General features: G+C 37.2%; 1 protein-coding gene across 2 annotated transcripts in view; it reads right to left on the bottom strand.

Moving 5' to 3' along the window:
• The window catches only part of ccn1l1 (cellular communication network factor 1, like 1), an 11,540-nt gene extending 524 nt beyond the window's left edge, over positions 1–11,016 (bottom strand). Inside the window, exons 1-6 of one of the 2 annotated variants that reach the window (XM_047808990.1) lie at positions 10,894–11,016; positions 3,501–3,615; positions 2,857–3,070; positions 2,126–2,482; positions 1,775–1,980; positions 1–659 (exon numbers count right to left, since the gene is read on the bottom strand). The exon at positions 1–659 is cut by the window's left edge and continues 524 nt beyond it. In XM_047808990.1, coding sequence (XP_047664946.1) covers positions 354–659; positions 1,775–1,980; positions 2,126–2,482; positions 2,857–3,070; positions 3,501–3,572 — 1,155 coding nt within the window. In that variant the 5' untranslated portion in view covers positions 3,573–3,615; positions 10,894–11,016 and the 3' untranslated portion in view covers positions 1–353. Of the gene's footprint in view, positions 660–1,774; positions 1,981–2,125; positions 2,483–2,856; positions 3,071–3,500; positions 4,097–10,893 lie in introns of those variants that run through there. The other variant, XM_027165395.2, reaches the window with a different exon arrangement.
• Positions 11,017–16,970: the final 5,954 nt, after the last annotated feature.

Below are 16,970 nucleotides of genomic sequence, written 5' to 3' on the forward strand. Positions count from 1 at the left end.
AAAATGATTCATGTTCATGATCAGTAGTTATCAAAAATTATTATTAATAGCGTGATGAAAATGCACCAGCTCTGTAATCCATAACCTATAGATAATACAAAATATATAGATTATATAATCTATATAATCAAGAGCAAAGAAAACAATAGAAAGTCATTTCTATTTCTCATCTCATTTCTATATTTCATATAGAAATATGGTGAATAAATGTAACTGTATTGAATGTGTATAATTATTTACTTATAATTCCTGTAGTTTTGATAAGTTTGGGTCTTTTGCTTAGTGTGATACGTGTAATGGCTGTAAAGATGTGGTGTGTGTGTTTGTGTGTCTTTCTGTTCGTGTGGGTGGGGCTAGTGTTTAAATGTGTGTATATCATTGGGCAGACTGATAGATTTTGGGTGCTGTGTCGATGATCTGGTGCTGCAGCTCTGAGTGCAGCTGCAATGAATGATCCACATGACATTGCGGGTCAGTTCCTGTCCTTGTGGGCAGTAGAAGCGCATGCGCACAGTGCGGGTGAGCTTGGGCTCACAACAGCGCCCATCAACGCACGAGCCACACGAACGCAGCCGGTAGCGGCGCACAGTGGTGCATCCAGCAAATGAGAGAGGAGCTGGCTCATGTGGCCTTACACTTCTCTGACATTTTTTCCCTTTCTGAGGAGATACAGAAAATAATGTTTATTTATACTGATTTGGTATCTCTTATAATAATGCTGTACTGTTTAACATGCCTATTCACTTCTCACTCAACCTTATGAATGCAATGGTTGCCAATTATGTCAGCAAACACTTTTGCATGGAGCTAGACTTAGCAATGTATGCACTTACCTACAAAGATCATGTTCAGCAGATAAAAAAATCAGTACAGACTCTAACAATACTTTATTCCCACTTTTTTTTGACAATTTCTTTGAATCCGTTAAAATTCTGACTTACAAAAACCATGACATAATAGAAACAGATTGATATGTCGTAATTACAGTAATTACAGCTTTCTAATAGTAATTTTAACATGACTTTTTTTTGGCCAGGCTTCTCTAGCATCTCAGCTGAAAGAACACATTGCCTTTCATTGAGCTGTTAAAACAGTTGAAACTGCCCTTCCAGGGTTGCAAATGAGCTTTTGGTTATCGATGAATGTGGATTTATGAATATACCTCCATTGGACAATACTGTAGTAAGCCTTGATAAATTTTCAGCATTCTGACTTTTCTTCTATTTCTCCAAGGCTCAGTTCTTGTCCTACAATTATTCGTTATACTGTACATATGATTCCCCTTTGCAATATAATTTCATTGCATGTCTATAGTCACATCGGTATGCTGATGATATGCAGATTTACTCGCACACAGACTGCCTCTTCCTGCATTGTTTCAGTGTGTGACTGATGTAATGACCTGGTTGTTTGCAAATGTTCTGAGGCTCAGATAACAAATCATACTGATTGTATCCTCAGCCACCCTAAAGAATGCAAAGCACCATTTGGTTACCACCTTTGACTTTATTACCTTTATCTACCTCAGCTGGAAGCCTCTGTATCATGTCACTCTTCATTCTGTTATTAAATGCTACCAAACCAGCTTTCTTTCATCTCAAAAACATTTCCAGACTATTCCTTTCCTCCAAACTGTGCAGCTCGTACGTACATTTGTTACACCAGACCACACCAATCCTTCACTGGCTATTAGATAAACACATGCCTAAGTGTTCCTACTAAAGTGGACAATCAGTGTATGTATATATTCTTTACTTTACTGTTCTTTACTCACCTTGAGCGGTGATTCCAATAGAGTACTGCCACACTCCCGGATCTGACACAGACGAGTCTCCTTGACCAGGAGACACTTTGCGTTGCTATTGGTTACCCTGCTGGACACACCCATTCCACAGGTTGCTGAGCAAGGTGTCCAATCAGTGGTTTGCAGAAAGCATGTAGTTGGGACAAGCATGTGTGATTTTGTGGAGGAAATCCACTCTAAACATAAACACCAGTGAAAGAGCATGATCAGTGATGCTCATGTATAAATAAATGATAGCACTAGAAATGCATAATTATTAAGGTAATATTCGTATAAGTGTAGAATACTGTTGCTTGAGAAGCCATTTTCCAATACACCTACCATTATGTGGTGCTCCTGCACTGCTGTCCCATGGTGTTGGTGGCATTAATAATAGCTCATTACCGGTGAGATCGTTAAGTTTGTCATATTTGTGAGGTGTGCTCTCGAGCAACGTGTCATCTTCAGCAATACGGTTGTCATCATCACACACCCACTCTTGGCAGCAGCGTCCAGGCAACGTGGTGAGGCGAGGCCGGGCACAGCGCCAGTCAGGGAGGGACACATGATGTGGACAGAGCGGCATGCAGCCTACCACTCCATCCATGCAGGTGCAGCGGTGCTCACAGCTCGGCTGGAAGTCTTCACCGTGCTGGTAGACTCGGCCATCCAGCTCACACGGCCGACCTTGTGCCTCAGCTGTTGAGCGGAAGTAGTGAAGTCATAGAATTAATAATGGGGCTTAGCTTAGCTCAGCATGATGTTTGCAAAAACCAACATTGTGTTCTTTTTTTAATTCCCCATTAAGTAACGAAACATGCTTGGTCATTTCTATATATTTCTTTTGAAGGTATATATTTATGAAATGCAAGATATCTCCTTTTTATTATTTTACACTCCCATCTGTATCAAATATTATATGCTACAATTTACAAATGTGATGCTTCAGAATGAAAAAAGATGGCTTGGTTCAACAGGACATCCACTGGGATGCAGTGAACTGAACATAACTGAAGTCACTGAAGATATAGTCCCTTCCAGTTTGTTTTGCTGATCTGAACATTCCTCCTTACCTCTGCACAAGCCTCTCTGAGGGTCTCCCCTGGCCCCTAGATGGCAGTGCAACCCCTTGATGTGGTCACAGGGCTCAGTGGCACTGCAGTCCTGGTTAAACTGCCTGGCACAAACCCTGCAGCAGCCACAGGAGTCCAGCACAGAGCTGATACCAGGCAGACACGAAGGCAGAGACGATGGGCACAAGCACTTCCGTGGGCATTCACCATGAATCTACAAGAAATGGTTTACAATTGACAAGGAGATAAGATGAAGCAAAGTGTGACAGTTCAGTAAGATATTAATTTACAATTACTTATTTAGTGACGATCCGTAAATGAAATAAAGCAAAATGTATAATTACACACCTTTTCAAATATCTCTGAACTGTGTGACTAACAGAATCCAATAAAAATATACTTTCTATGATTGTTGATGAGTGAATTAAGTTCACTAAAGTTCACTGAATTGAAAAGCTCCATGCCACATTTAAATTATTTTAAGCATTCACAGTTCACATACATAACCAACTGTCAGAATGTTAGGAGAAAATCAAGTGGAATTAATTTTTTTTTTTGTATTTTGGATTATACTGAGATCTTTAAAAGTATTATTGTTTCAGCTATGCATTTTAGATTTAGATTTAAAGCTCAGAAAGACTCACCTTTACAGCACACCAGGAGACAAGCACCAGTATGAGAAGGTTTGCTCGCCTTAAAACCATCCTCAAAGACATTTTCCCCTGAAGTGAAGTTTTGTGTAGGAGCACTGGAGTTACACTGCTCGAAGCCCAAAGGAACAGATGATTAGATCAAATTTCAAAAAAGAAAATTCGGCTTGTCCGTCAGTTCTCAATCAACTTCATTCTCTTCCTTTCAGTTCTATTTGTTTGCTGTTTTTCCTGCAAACAGAAGTCTGTCTGACTCCTGCTGTGTGTCTCTGTGTGTGTGAGTCTGTGTGTGTGAAATGCCAGCAGCAGTGGGTAGCTCGGTTCTCTTGAAGAGATTCCCTCAGTGGCTACGGCTTTTATAGCGAACAGCAGACAGCCCCCTCTGATATAACACTCACACACACACACACACACACACACACACACACACACACACACACACACACACACACACACACACACACACACACACACACACACACACACACAAAGCTTGGCAGGTGACTATGACTGGAATAATCCACCTAATAGCTGCTAGTTAGTACCAGGCTTACACGTAACTAAAAGACATAACCATAACTAATAATAATAATAATAATAGTAATAGTAATAATAATAATAATAATAATAATAATAATAATACAATTAATAATAATAAACACAATAAATTAAAACACTGTCAAATGAGTACATTTACTATCTTATACTGTGTGTGTGTGTGTGTGTGTGTGTGTGTGTGTGTGTGTGTGTGTGTGTGTGTGTGTGTGTGTGTGTGTGTGTGTGTGTGTGTGTGTGTGTGTGTGTGTGTGTGTGAGTGTGTGTGGATACAAGCAAACAAACATTTTTGACAAATTTCCAAAACACACTCCTAGACCACCCTGTTTATTCCATGCTGTACAAAATCTACATCCATGCTGACAAACTGAAGACTTCTGAGTAAAGCAGTAAAAAGTAGCAGAAATGATGGAAGCACTGTCAATTTCTTTAGGAAAGTTGGGCTGGTTTTGAAACACTGGGATTCACTCACACACACACACACACACACACACACACACACACACACACACACACACACACACACACACACACACACACACACACACACACACACACACGCAGAGTAATCCTTCTCACCTCCCCTGCAGACAGGACAGACAGGGTGTCAGACGAGGTCGGCTTTCTCCAAGACATCTCACACACATGGCACATAGGTGCCACCCAGTCAATGACGCGCAACTCCCACTCTCACACAGAAAGACAGCAATGGAATGACAGAGGAAGAAGTTTGTGTGTCAGAATGTAGCCAAGTCTGTCTCAAAAATTTTCATTCATGAATTTAAGGGGGATTCTCAGGTCCCAAGAGCCAAAATGTAAGTCTACTGTCATACACACAGCGATTCAACAAAAATAGACAGATGCATAGGAATTTTAATGCAGTGATGACACACTACACACAGAATGGTGCTGAAGTACTGAGAACCTTCTGTAATAATGTTGTTTCACATATTTTACCTAAAGGCTGCAAAGCTGAGACACTCAGATGTTGGATCTGGACAATGTAAAAACAATATTTACAGAATATTTTTCAAGTTATTAAGTTAAGGAAATTACACATTTCCACTTGACTATATACAGTTTTAGAAAGGACAATCACACACTTCAGTGCTACCCAGATGAGGATGGCTTCCTATTTAAGTCTGGTTCCTCTCAAGGATTCTTAATGTTCTTATGTTAATGTTATGTTCTCATACACATAAAGTTAAATAACAATCTTTGTCATTTTTATCCCATTTTTAAAAGCACTATAGAAATAAAATGTAATTGAAATGAATTCAAGTACAGTGCTCAAGATTTCAAGATGTAGTACAGAAGTACAGAATTCAAGATGAAGCTGAAGTTGATTGATATTGCACATAGACGATTGCTTTCTGATTTCTCTGAAATTAGATCAGTTATTAGGAGTTAGCCTTGTGTTCAAAGTTCAACAAAGTTTTAATTCTCATCAACTCAAAATGTTTAGATGCACACTGCAGTTTTGAGCCAAATGAAGCTAACAAGTAATAAATGTCTCTCACCACCCCAGAAAATAGCTGCCTATGACAGCATCCAGTTCTTCAGTAGTAGCACACAGACTTGGTAATGTTGTTTTGGTACACATTATTACTTACTGCAATCTGTACACATAAACAAAACTTCACTGTGTATCTCAACTCTTTGTGCAATTTAAAAGTAGAGTTTCTTTGTGATTTTAAATTATCCTTAGTTGTCATAAAATCATTTATATAATGTAATTTTTTAGGATTTAATATATTAATGCTGTTGTTTAAAGTAGACTGGAAATTTAGGCACGAGTATTCTACTTGCAGCTCCAACAAAACTAAAGACATAAAACAAATGTGTGTGTGTGTGTGTGTGTGTGTGTGTGTGTGTGTGTGTGTGTGTGTGTGTGTGTGTGTGTGTGTGTGTGTGTGTGTGTGTGTGTGTGTGTGTGTGTGTGTGTGTGTGTGTGTGTGTGTTTCTCAGACCACACACAAGGCAAAGCTTCACCCCAACTATCAATAAAAGCATAATTTAAAGCAATAGAGCATGTATTACCATGGAAACCAAGCCTGCCCATGTTTTCTGTGATATGTGATGCCTTACTGTGGTAAGGAAATTTGAAGTGAAATCATCATCATACTATACCAGTTTATAATGATTATAAAGGTTTATAAAGTTGATTTAAATAAAATAGTTAAATAAAATAGTCGATCCAAAACACAACAAAAAATATCAGAACATTACCTCGTAGCTAAACTCTTTGACGTTATAATGACAGCCGTCTTGGACAAACAGAACTACTTGTATTCTTCAGCCTAACTAATCCACACAACTAAAAAGAAGAGTGTCCAAACAAAAAACTGGAAATATAGCACCATTATGAACATAACATGTGACTACAGATTATTCTTATTTTATGTTTTTTATTCCATAATGCGGTCATTTTAAGGAAGAGTGGGATTTAGGCATACACTGTGTCCACCTTATAGCTCCAGTTATCCAACTCTACAAAACCAAAGATGCAAATCTCCCATGTCTACATCTTGGCACTGATTGACTGCAATATTTTTATTTTCACTGAATTATTCTTTTAAGAATTCAATAGGGTTAATTAGACATGCACAGAATGGGTGCCTAAGGGAGGGTGTATGTGTGTTTGACCACAAACAACCAAAATAACTCCTAATACATGTACCATTCTTCCCAAAATGTCTCTTTTATTAAACACACAAACTCTTCTTGCATCAAAGGCTCCTCTTTTATAACATTGTTCAGGTTGACTTGGAAAATATGCTGCTTTCTGGGCCAACAAAACCAAACTACTTGATGTATCAAAAGTTACAAAGGGTCAATGTAATGTCACTGAATACCATGGATGGTTCGAGACCCTACAAGCAGATACCAAAAATACCTTTGGTGAATCCACATGAATTTTTACTGGACTGGAGGTCGCAGTTGAACACTCACAGTCCTCATAAATTCACCAAATAGGTGAAATATGAGTGGATTGGGTATAAATTATTTTCACAGCTGAGATCTGACAGTGGGTGCAGATGGTAAAATAGGAAGTCAAACAACCACTATGGGTATATTTGTATATGTATATGCTTATTTCCTGTTTTTATTCCAAGCGTTGCTAATGATGGTATAGATTAAAATGAAAGTCAAAAAAATCGTACTGAGACGGACAGATGAAACAATCTGAGAGAAGTAGCCTGCAGAGATGGTATTCTATTCATCAGGTGATGTGCCTCTTCAACTGCTTCATGCATCATCACAGACTTGCATCAGTTTGGTTTTCCCCTAATCCCTAGGTACAGTAGCCTATACCCCCTTGCTTTCCAATAGCGGTATGGTGCAAAAACACATCCTTCAAAGAATGTTTGATCAGAATGTTCCACTTCGAAGGTGATGGATTGATCACCACATTCCAAGCTACACTACAGCCCATTTATACAGTTTTGCCTCAGGCATGTTGTGTAGAAAAATACTGATATATTACTTTAGGGAAAAACAGGACTTATTTGACAGCATGTTGACTTATGAACTATTTTCGATTGAATAAATATGTCCAAAAATGATAGTACTATACTAAAAAGTACAAGGTAGCATCAAAGATATATTGAAAAACATGTGTGCATTGTGCCTTTTTATTCTCCTTCTCTCAGTTTAAAGTTTTCTGATCCAAATAAATGTCATGCCATGTATCTGTGAGCTAATGTGTCGCATTAAGCACGCTTAACCATATTTCTAACACCTACCATGTTATCTTAAATTTTATATTGTAACTTAAGTGTCATTGGTTTGCAGTTTTATTTTGGCAACTGATCTTTATAGCACTACAAAACAGAAAGAACATTTTGATAGAAATACTGGCCAATATATTGCACAACAATTGCGTAATGCTTGACAAGTCTTTCAGAGCACCATTTATTATTATAAAGCCTCAAAGTAATATCCTAATATGAAAAATAATAATGTCAAATTCTAAACAATTTATAACCAATCCAACCATATCAAGACATTTAACATTTTTTATCAAACCTAAAATAACTTGGGGAAGATTGTTTCACTGTTATACTGTATGTCTTCATATAATTATATTTTGCTGGTAAAACAATAACCATTTTTAGTCTCTGTGTCAGTAGCAGTAATATTGGGTTGTACAGATCACAATATATTTTAATAAATAAAATATCCAAAGTTGTATAGTGATGATCTGGCTATTCTTGAGTGCTATAGAATTTTTATTCCTTCACAGAACATATTAGTTGACATCTATGATTACGGTTGTTATCTCTAAATTGTCCATAGTGTGTGAATGAGTGTGTGTGTGATTGTGCCCAGGGAAGGACTAGTGCCCCCTGCTTTATCCCCTGACTCACTCAAGATAGGCTTTATGCACATTGTGACCCTGGATAAAAGGTACAGAAAATTGTTGGATGGTTGGATGGATGGATGGATGGATGGATGGATGGATGGAGGGAGGAAGGGAGGGATGGATGGATGGATGGATGAAAGGACAGATGGATCGATGGATGGAGGGAGGGATAGAATAACAGTGATAAACATGATTTCCAAAACCTCTTTAGAGAGCCTTGAGGGTCCTCCAACTCTAGGAACCACTGATATATAGAATCTCTATAGATCATAACAACGAGTATGTGAATGTTTGTGCCATACAGGAGTTCTCCCAACATGTCCCTGACTTGCTTTATAAGCATCAAATCAAAGTACAAAAAAAGACAACTGTTTGTGCAATTATGTGTTCAGCAATTAATCTTCAGCTGAAATTTTTTAACTAGGTTAGACTTTATCATCAACCTAAGAAACCAAGATGATTGTAAAGACCCTACTTTTCACATCTGCCCTCGTTCTCCTGCTATCTTGATATACAGGTCAGGAGTTCACCAGGTGATGGCAATGTCTCCCACAGGTGTGTTCCTAAAAACCTTGTTCAGGCATCACTCCACCAATCGCGTGAGCTGCGAGAGCACTGAGTATTGTGACATTCAGCATTACAGCCTGCATTCCTTCACCGTCTTTAGTGGATGTGTTGACAGTGAAGGGAGAAAGGAATCAAGTCTCTGAGCTCCAAAAACAAACTCACCCCTGTACAAGACAAAACGCCCAGGTGTGCTTTGGATATAAAGTGCATTATGCAAAGTCCTGAATTTCCAGTTCATAGAACGCAGGGATCTGATGACGTGCTGTGTTGATAGCCTGAGGAATAGTACACTTGGTGTCAGTATCCTGAATTTGCAGTTGGCTTGTGGAAGTAGAAATATTTTCCCCTGATAGCAGAAATATGGAGTTGGATAAAGTTTGTGTCTGGGCAGTAACGCTAAGTTAAACATTCTACTGTAAAAAAATCTCTTCAGAGAAAGAAATAATGTGACAAATATAATGAATTATGTGCCATTACTTGCTTGATAATTAAGGGAAGGAAATATTTGAATATTGCAGTGTGTTTTTATAGACTGAAATATGGTAAGTGCTTAAGTAAACTCAAGAAAGTTTATCATCTTTCCTAGCAAGAAATACCTCTTAAAAACTTTAAGGATTTAGTAAGAAGGACAATGAAAAAATAAGGGAAATGAACGGATGTATCAGATATCAAATGTGCTATTCGTCTACTCTTTTCTCTGCTGACTCTAGATTGCATGCAGGAATCTGTTTGCTAGAATACACAGTTTACCAACGTTTACTCTAACAAGGAGTCTTTCAAGCCTTGTGAAGTGGTGAAGGAGGAGGGGTCTCAGGCTTTACAGAGCCCTGTCTGTGTTTTCATAAAATCCTTATCCTTGGTGGCCTAAGACCATTAACTAGCCCCCAAATATAGGGTTTTTACCATTATAATAAAAAATACAAACTTATCCTTTTGTAAATAAATTCTTACCTAAAACATGCCTGTGTTTTTACTGCATACTGTATATGATTGGAGGATCTTGGATATGCAAACACCAAAGAAGTAAAAATTTTTCTATAGCACGATGAAGAGCATTGGATTTAATGAGGCAACTCAGACACTCGTATAAATACACGGGTAAACACACACTTCAAAGACTGAGATGAACAGAAGCATAGATTGTAAACACACTGAGGGAAGCTTGCAGTGTTGATTATGCAACAGTGTCTCGATTTAGACCGCTCACACTGGATGCCTTGATTTAAGGTCATTCGAGATGTGAAACTCTCCATGTGAGTGGTACACAAACATCTAAAAGAGGTACATACAGCCTCTTAGCCTCCATTCTATCAAAAGCAAAAGGTTGTTCAGGAATCACCCTATAGATGTGCTGAGATCTCTACCTAGTGTAAAAGGGCATGGTGTTACCCTGAACTGTAAAGTAAAACATTATGTGAAAAATAAGACGTTGTTTAACCCCTTGTATGACAAAAATATGAGTTTGAAAGCACGTTAATCTTACTGATGCAGACATGCTCGATCCTATCAAACACTGTATTTATAGGTATATTTTTTCTGAATTAAAGAAATTCAAGAGTTCTTTTCCACCCAAAGAACTAGGTTTTAGTTTCTGGGCTGTAGGAAGAATTTAATTGGAGCTTGACGTAAGGACATCTCTTACTAGCGTCACAAAATGTGACACAGATTGTACTCATCCAGATTGTGCCAATTGCTTCATGCCCAGTTCCTTGATAAACACTAACCTCATTATTCATTCATTCATCTTCAGTAACTGCCTTATCTTAGTCAATGAATGCCCTGGATGGGACACCTATCTATTGCACAGGGCAGCATGCACATATATTCACACACTCACTCACACAAAACAGCCTACTAGTATGTTTTAGGAGGTAGGAGAAAACCCCCATAAAAACTCACCAAGGTCTGTGTGGGTTTCATTCCGATCATCTGGTTTTCACCTGCCTCCTAGAAGCATACTAGTAGATTGATTGGCTACACTGAATGGGAGAACAAATGTAAAACCACACACAATAACCTAAACTCAGGAAAGAAACAGGACCTGGAGCTGGGAGGTGAGAATGCTAACTCCTACATTCTGCCAAACCCCATGACCTCAGCACCGCTTTTAAGCAACCAAAATATGTATGTGCTCCATAAATAGCTACAAAAGACAGTGACGGCCAATGATTTTCTGAAATCAGTGCTGTAGGTGGGTTTACCTACAGCATAGGGAATGGGAATATTTGCATTAAATCTTAGAAATCCTCAGAACACACACACACACACACACACACACACACACACACACACACACACACACACACACACACACACACACACACACACACACACACACACACACACACACACACACACACACACACACACACACACAGTTTTATTTAGCGATTTGTCTAAGCACACATTCTTAAACCCAGATAATTCATCTAAATCATTCCATGTCAACCTGATGAAGATAGGCTTCCCTTCCTGAGTCTTAATACTTCCCTTCCTCCTTCTAACTCCACGCTAATATATTTTCCCTTGCTGACTGGAAATTAAGACAGTAATGTCCATAAAGCTGCTTTGAGACAATTCAGAGGAAAAAAATGTTTATTTTGTTATGCCTCATCAGGTGGCCAAGTAGTTACTGAAACCAATCATCGTAAAAATGTGGCAACTGTCCTGTTACCCATGCTCAGACTCATCCATCTACTTAGCAAGCAGCTACAGAAAACCATGCCAAATCCCACATAGTACAACAATCTCGTCAATGCATAAATCTTCCTTGACCAAAGTTTCAGTTATAGTCAAATCTGTCTTAAAGAAAAAAAATCTCACAGCCAGATTAAACATGACATATTTTATGTATTTTTTCCTGAATTCAATTCATGAGTTTTCCATTTCAGTCAACATTCTGCTGTGGTTTTTCACAAACTAAAGCTAAGTTCATACATACAGCAATTTTATCAAGCAAATCTCCAGTCACTGTACTGTGAGGAGATGCTACAAATGGTTGTCATAGTAATGATGTTTGATTGGTGATTGGTGGGCGGCGCAACTAACATTCCGAATCAATTTTCTTGTCACTAAAATGAAACATTCGGCAGGAAGATTTAGTGTCTATATATACAATTCTACATCATGTATATATGCATCATATCATACAAGATGGATGAGAAGCAGTGCACTTTACTTCACTCTTATTGTTCGTCACTGCACCATGTCGTTCCATATGTGCAGGAAGTTACACTTTTCTCAATTTTGTCCTGTAGATAGTCACATAGCTCTCATTGAAAATAAATCATCTCTGGTTAGTTTGTTGCTGTAAGTCACTGTATATGTGAATGTAACATAAACACATCACAAGTACTGATCTCATTTAATGATCCAAGTCTGAAATTCTGTAAGCTTACTTATTTCTGTAATTACTATACTCAGTCATTGGTGATGTAATACAACCTACCTGTGTTAGAAAAAAAAAATCTCTTCACTTCAAATGACTTGTTTTTTTCATCTGTTGGATCTGTATCTGATTCTCTCTGGTAATCTCATGACTCCTACACTATACACTTTGACTCTTTCTATTTTAATCCAATAAATCTCTGCTGTCAATCAGAGGAAGATGGGTTTTTTTTCAGTCTCAGTTACCCAGTTTCACCGACTTTCTTTTACTCAGGAAGTTTATAAATTACCGATGTTATCCTTGGCACGGTCATTGGCCTTAAATTTATGTATTGCTATTTTGTGACCAGTGTATTCGGTGAAATCTTTCAATAAACCCTTAAAATACCCAACTATAAAAAAATGAATTATTACACTCTAAAAATAAAGATCTATGTATTAGACAGACATGAGAGAAAGTTTTAGCAATGCTGTTATTATGTAGTTTTAGTTTCCTGAACATTCTGTGCTATCCCTGCACCGCAGGACAGAATCTGAGATGCTTTATGTTGACTATGTTGGTAACACATAACCACAAATTCTTCCCTCTGGAAAAGTATTCCCAATCAAACATGAGCTACAGATGGCAGATACATATTAGGTTAAAAACATCGCAACATTTCTTTAATTTATCACAAGGACACATCAACACATCAAATAACTGAAACAACAAGGAGAAATCTCTTTAGCTATTAGGAACGTTGGTAGAAAAGCAAACGCATTAATGGTTTATATGAAGCGTTCTTTAAGATAAACATAAACGTGAGTGTGAGAAAGATATTGCAAAGGAAAACTAATGAATTAAGTCATGAGCAGTAATCACTCGGGTCCAAGCACAACATTTGCAATGTCATGAATAAGAGTAAATAGCATACAAGAAGCTAGTTAGATTTAAAAATTGCCAGTAGCAGATGGTGTCCGTGGCCCATAATTGTAGTTGATCCATGCATCCAAACTAATAAATTACCATAAGTCATATACTATGTATGTATATTTCAACATGCAAAAGCTTTGCAGTGATATGATCTGATTTCCTGTTTTGGAGCCTTTTTTTGGTTTCAGGCAAGTAATAACAAGGTGCAAAAAAAAATGTGATGCTTGGCTAATAGTGAGCATTCTAGGGAAGAAAAATAAAAAGAAGTAGGAAAATTCCTTTAAGAAATAGAGATGTTCAGTGCTTTGCCCCTAAGAGGAAAATATCCCAATCAAAACAATAGGTTCCAGCATGTGCTTGGCCACAAAATCTACACGATTTGTTTTATAAGTCAGCTTCATGCAGTACTGATGCCAATCAGGACCCGGTATTATATCAGTGCAGTGGTCCGGGTGTTGATTGGAAGATCAGGGTTCAAGCCACCACTGTTGAGCCCTTGAAAAAGACCCATGACCCTTACTGCTCTAGGGGTGCTGTATTATGACTGATCCTGTGCTCTGAACCCAACCTCAAAAGTTGGGATATGCAAAGAAATAATTTCACTGTGCTGGAATGTATATGTGACAAAACAATGATTGTCCAAAAAAGGGATGTGGTAGCCTAGTGGTTTAGGTAAACTCCCTATACCTAAGGCCCATACAGTAAAACAATGTTAAATAAAAGTGCACAAACACGTGCATTTGATCTAAACATCTAACACGTAAACATAATGAGATTTCAGTGTTGTATAAAGTACTAGAAAGCAATACTTGAGTAAAAGTACAAGTATTGTACTAGAAAAAGACTTTGGTAGAAGTGAAAATTGCCTTTTAGAATATCACTCAAAAGTCATAAAGTATCTGATATTTACTGTACTTAAGTATCAAAAGTCGTTTTCTGATATTTAATGTATTTAAGTATTTGAAGTAAAAGTAAAAAGTAAAATTTCAGTGATTTTCGGTAGGTATAAGAGGCACTTCATCTGGTAGGAAGATTCTTTCATTCCAATGTACAGTGAACATTTCTTGCAAATAACGCCACGTGTGTATAACGTTATCTTCTTGCACCCTGTTCACCACTATCGTCGGGGTGGTCGTCTACGACAGGGAATTCCACTTTTCCTAGAGTTCTCCTTACTCCCATCTGGATGTAGATTTTGAATGCCACCAACAAAAACTAAACGTGCTATTACATCATTTGTACCGAGGAGCATTCAGTTACTGAACAGATTAGACACAGGTACATAGAATTTTTAAAGAAATTTTTTAATTAGTTATTGATTAATTTTTAGATATTGGACTGATTATTGTATGTCATTATCATTGTTGTGTTTGTGTTTATGGTTTTTTTTTTGTGTCTTCTATGTTTGTAATGCTGTTGGATGTTAATGTGGCTTCTGAGTGCAAAACAAATTCCCATTGGGGCAATAAAGGTTTCAATTCAATTCAATTCGAATTCAGATTCGAATAGTCAGAAGTGAGTTACAGATATCTGCAATGACTTCACTGAAGACAATATTTAACTCGTTACACATCCTTAATGACAATTGCAGATATCTATAATTGAGTTTTGCCGAGGCAGGATTAAAGATATAGATATCGCAAACGTCATTTTGACTCTTCGGTATAGTTGTGCATCGAGTTGCTAATGCAAGGCTTCCAATTGGATATTCACCCAGCAAACAAATCGTTTGAGCCGGTTTATAAGTAACAGAAGAAATGGCGGTTGCACTTGTAGATAAAATAATTAGAAAATGCCATGAAATAGAATGCTATTTTGATTACTATTTGATTACTATTACTGATTACTATTCAGTCTATAATGAGTTTATCCTGTGGATTAACAGCAATCACCCCTATAACAAGCTCCTCCAACTACAACAAAACCCTCCTCCTACTTGCAGTGACATAATTACAGATATCTGCAACATAATTTTGTCTAGTCCAAACTCTATTTCAAGATATCTGTAATTACATTTTGACTAAGAAGAATGAAAGTTAAAGATATCTCTGATTTGAGATATCTCTAATCAAAATTCATTTAAAGATATCTATAACTTGATAACAGATATCTACAACTAAATTATGACTATCCATAATTCCGGTTAGAGATATCTACAATTTAATTCTGACTAGTCAGAATTTCAGTTCAAGATATTTATAATCTAGTTCTGACTAGTTAAAATTGAATTTAAGATATCTCAAAAAGACATTATAGACATCTTTAATTGAGGAGAGATGAGGATATCTGGAACTGGAATTGTGACTAGTCAGAATTAAATTGTAGATATCTCTAACCGGAATTATGGATAGTCATAATTTAGTTGTAGATATTCACATTTCACATCACGGATATCTACAATTGAATTAAGGATATCTGTAAAGGGAAACTAAGTAGTAACGAGTAATGAAGATGGTTAGTGGAAATATAACGGAGTAAAAGTATAAATTTTATCTAGGAAATGTAGTGGAGTAAAAGTGAATGTTGACATAAATTTAAATATCGAAGTAAAGTACAGATACGTGAAATTTCTACTTAAGTACATTACAACACTGGTTATGAAGAGCTTTAAAAGTGACGAGAAGAATCTTAAAATCAATATGTGTTCAATACGGAGCAAATGCAGTTTTTGAAAGGAAGGTGTAATGTGATGCATGATGTGAGTTTAGGTTATGATCCAGGCAGCAGAATTCTACAACTGTATATAGTCAAGGTTGTGTATCCAAGAGCTTTGGAGCAAATTATGAATCCTGAAATAGACAAATATTCAGCCCTTATCTCACCACCCACTTTATATGATATAAATAACTGCTCTTTCATGAAATTATTCAATCAGCCAATCATGTGGCAGCAGCACAGTGTATAAAGCCATGCACATGCATGTCAAGTGCTTCACATGATCACATACATACATCAAACATCAGAATGGTTTTCTAATCAAAGAAAACTTTGATCTCAGTGACTTTGACTGTTGCATGATTGTTGACAGACAGGAGAGTATGAGAAATTCAGAAACTGCTGATCTTCTGGGATTTACACAGAATGTATAGCTATCAGAGGTCAGTGGAACTTGTTCAATCTGACAAAAAGACAACTTTATTAGTTAACGTTTTTTTTTACTACCATGGTGAGCAGTAAAAACCTCAGAATGCACAACATGTCTAACCTTGAGGTGGAAACGCTAGTGGAGGACCGATTGATTAGCCTAGCCAATTAATTAGGCTGATATCAAGTATTTTAATCATCTGATCAGCCTGCAAGCATGGACTGCTTGACCTTCCTATTTTCTCTGCCACAGCAATCGCAAGCTACTTTCAAATACAATTAAGGGCCTCTGAGAATGCACTAGTATTACAGTTCCAAAGGAACAAATGGTAAGGCTGAAAGAGTTCTAAGATAATTATAAGATAAGCCATGTTTATTCTAGTTTCCGAAAAATTTGTTTGATTCCTGTCATTAAATGAGTAAATACAATTTTAAATTAATTAACAACACAAAAAGGGCATGTACAGCATGTGTAATAATCTCATCGCAAATGCTGCCATCATCATGTTAGTCAGTACAGTTACAGGGGACACAAACTTGCACTGTTTGCAATATCCATAACTGATGTCACAGAAAAAATCTTTAGTCCATT

This window comes from Tachysurus fulvidraco, chromosome 26, assembly GCF_022655615.1.
Source record: "Tachysurus fulvidraco isolate hzauxx_2018 chromosome 26, HZAU_PFXX_2.0, whole genome shotgun sequence".
Lineage (NCBI taxonomy): Eukaryota > Metazoa > Chordata > Actinopteri > Siluriformes > Bagridae > Tachysurus > Tachysurus fulvidraco.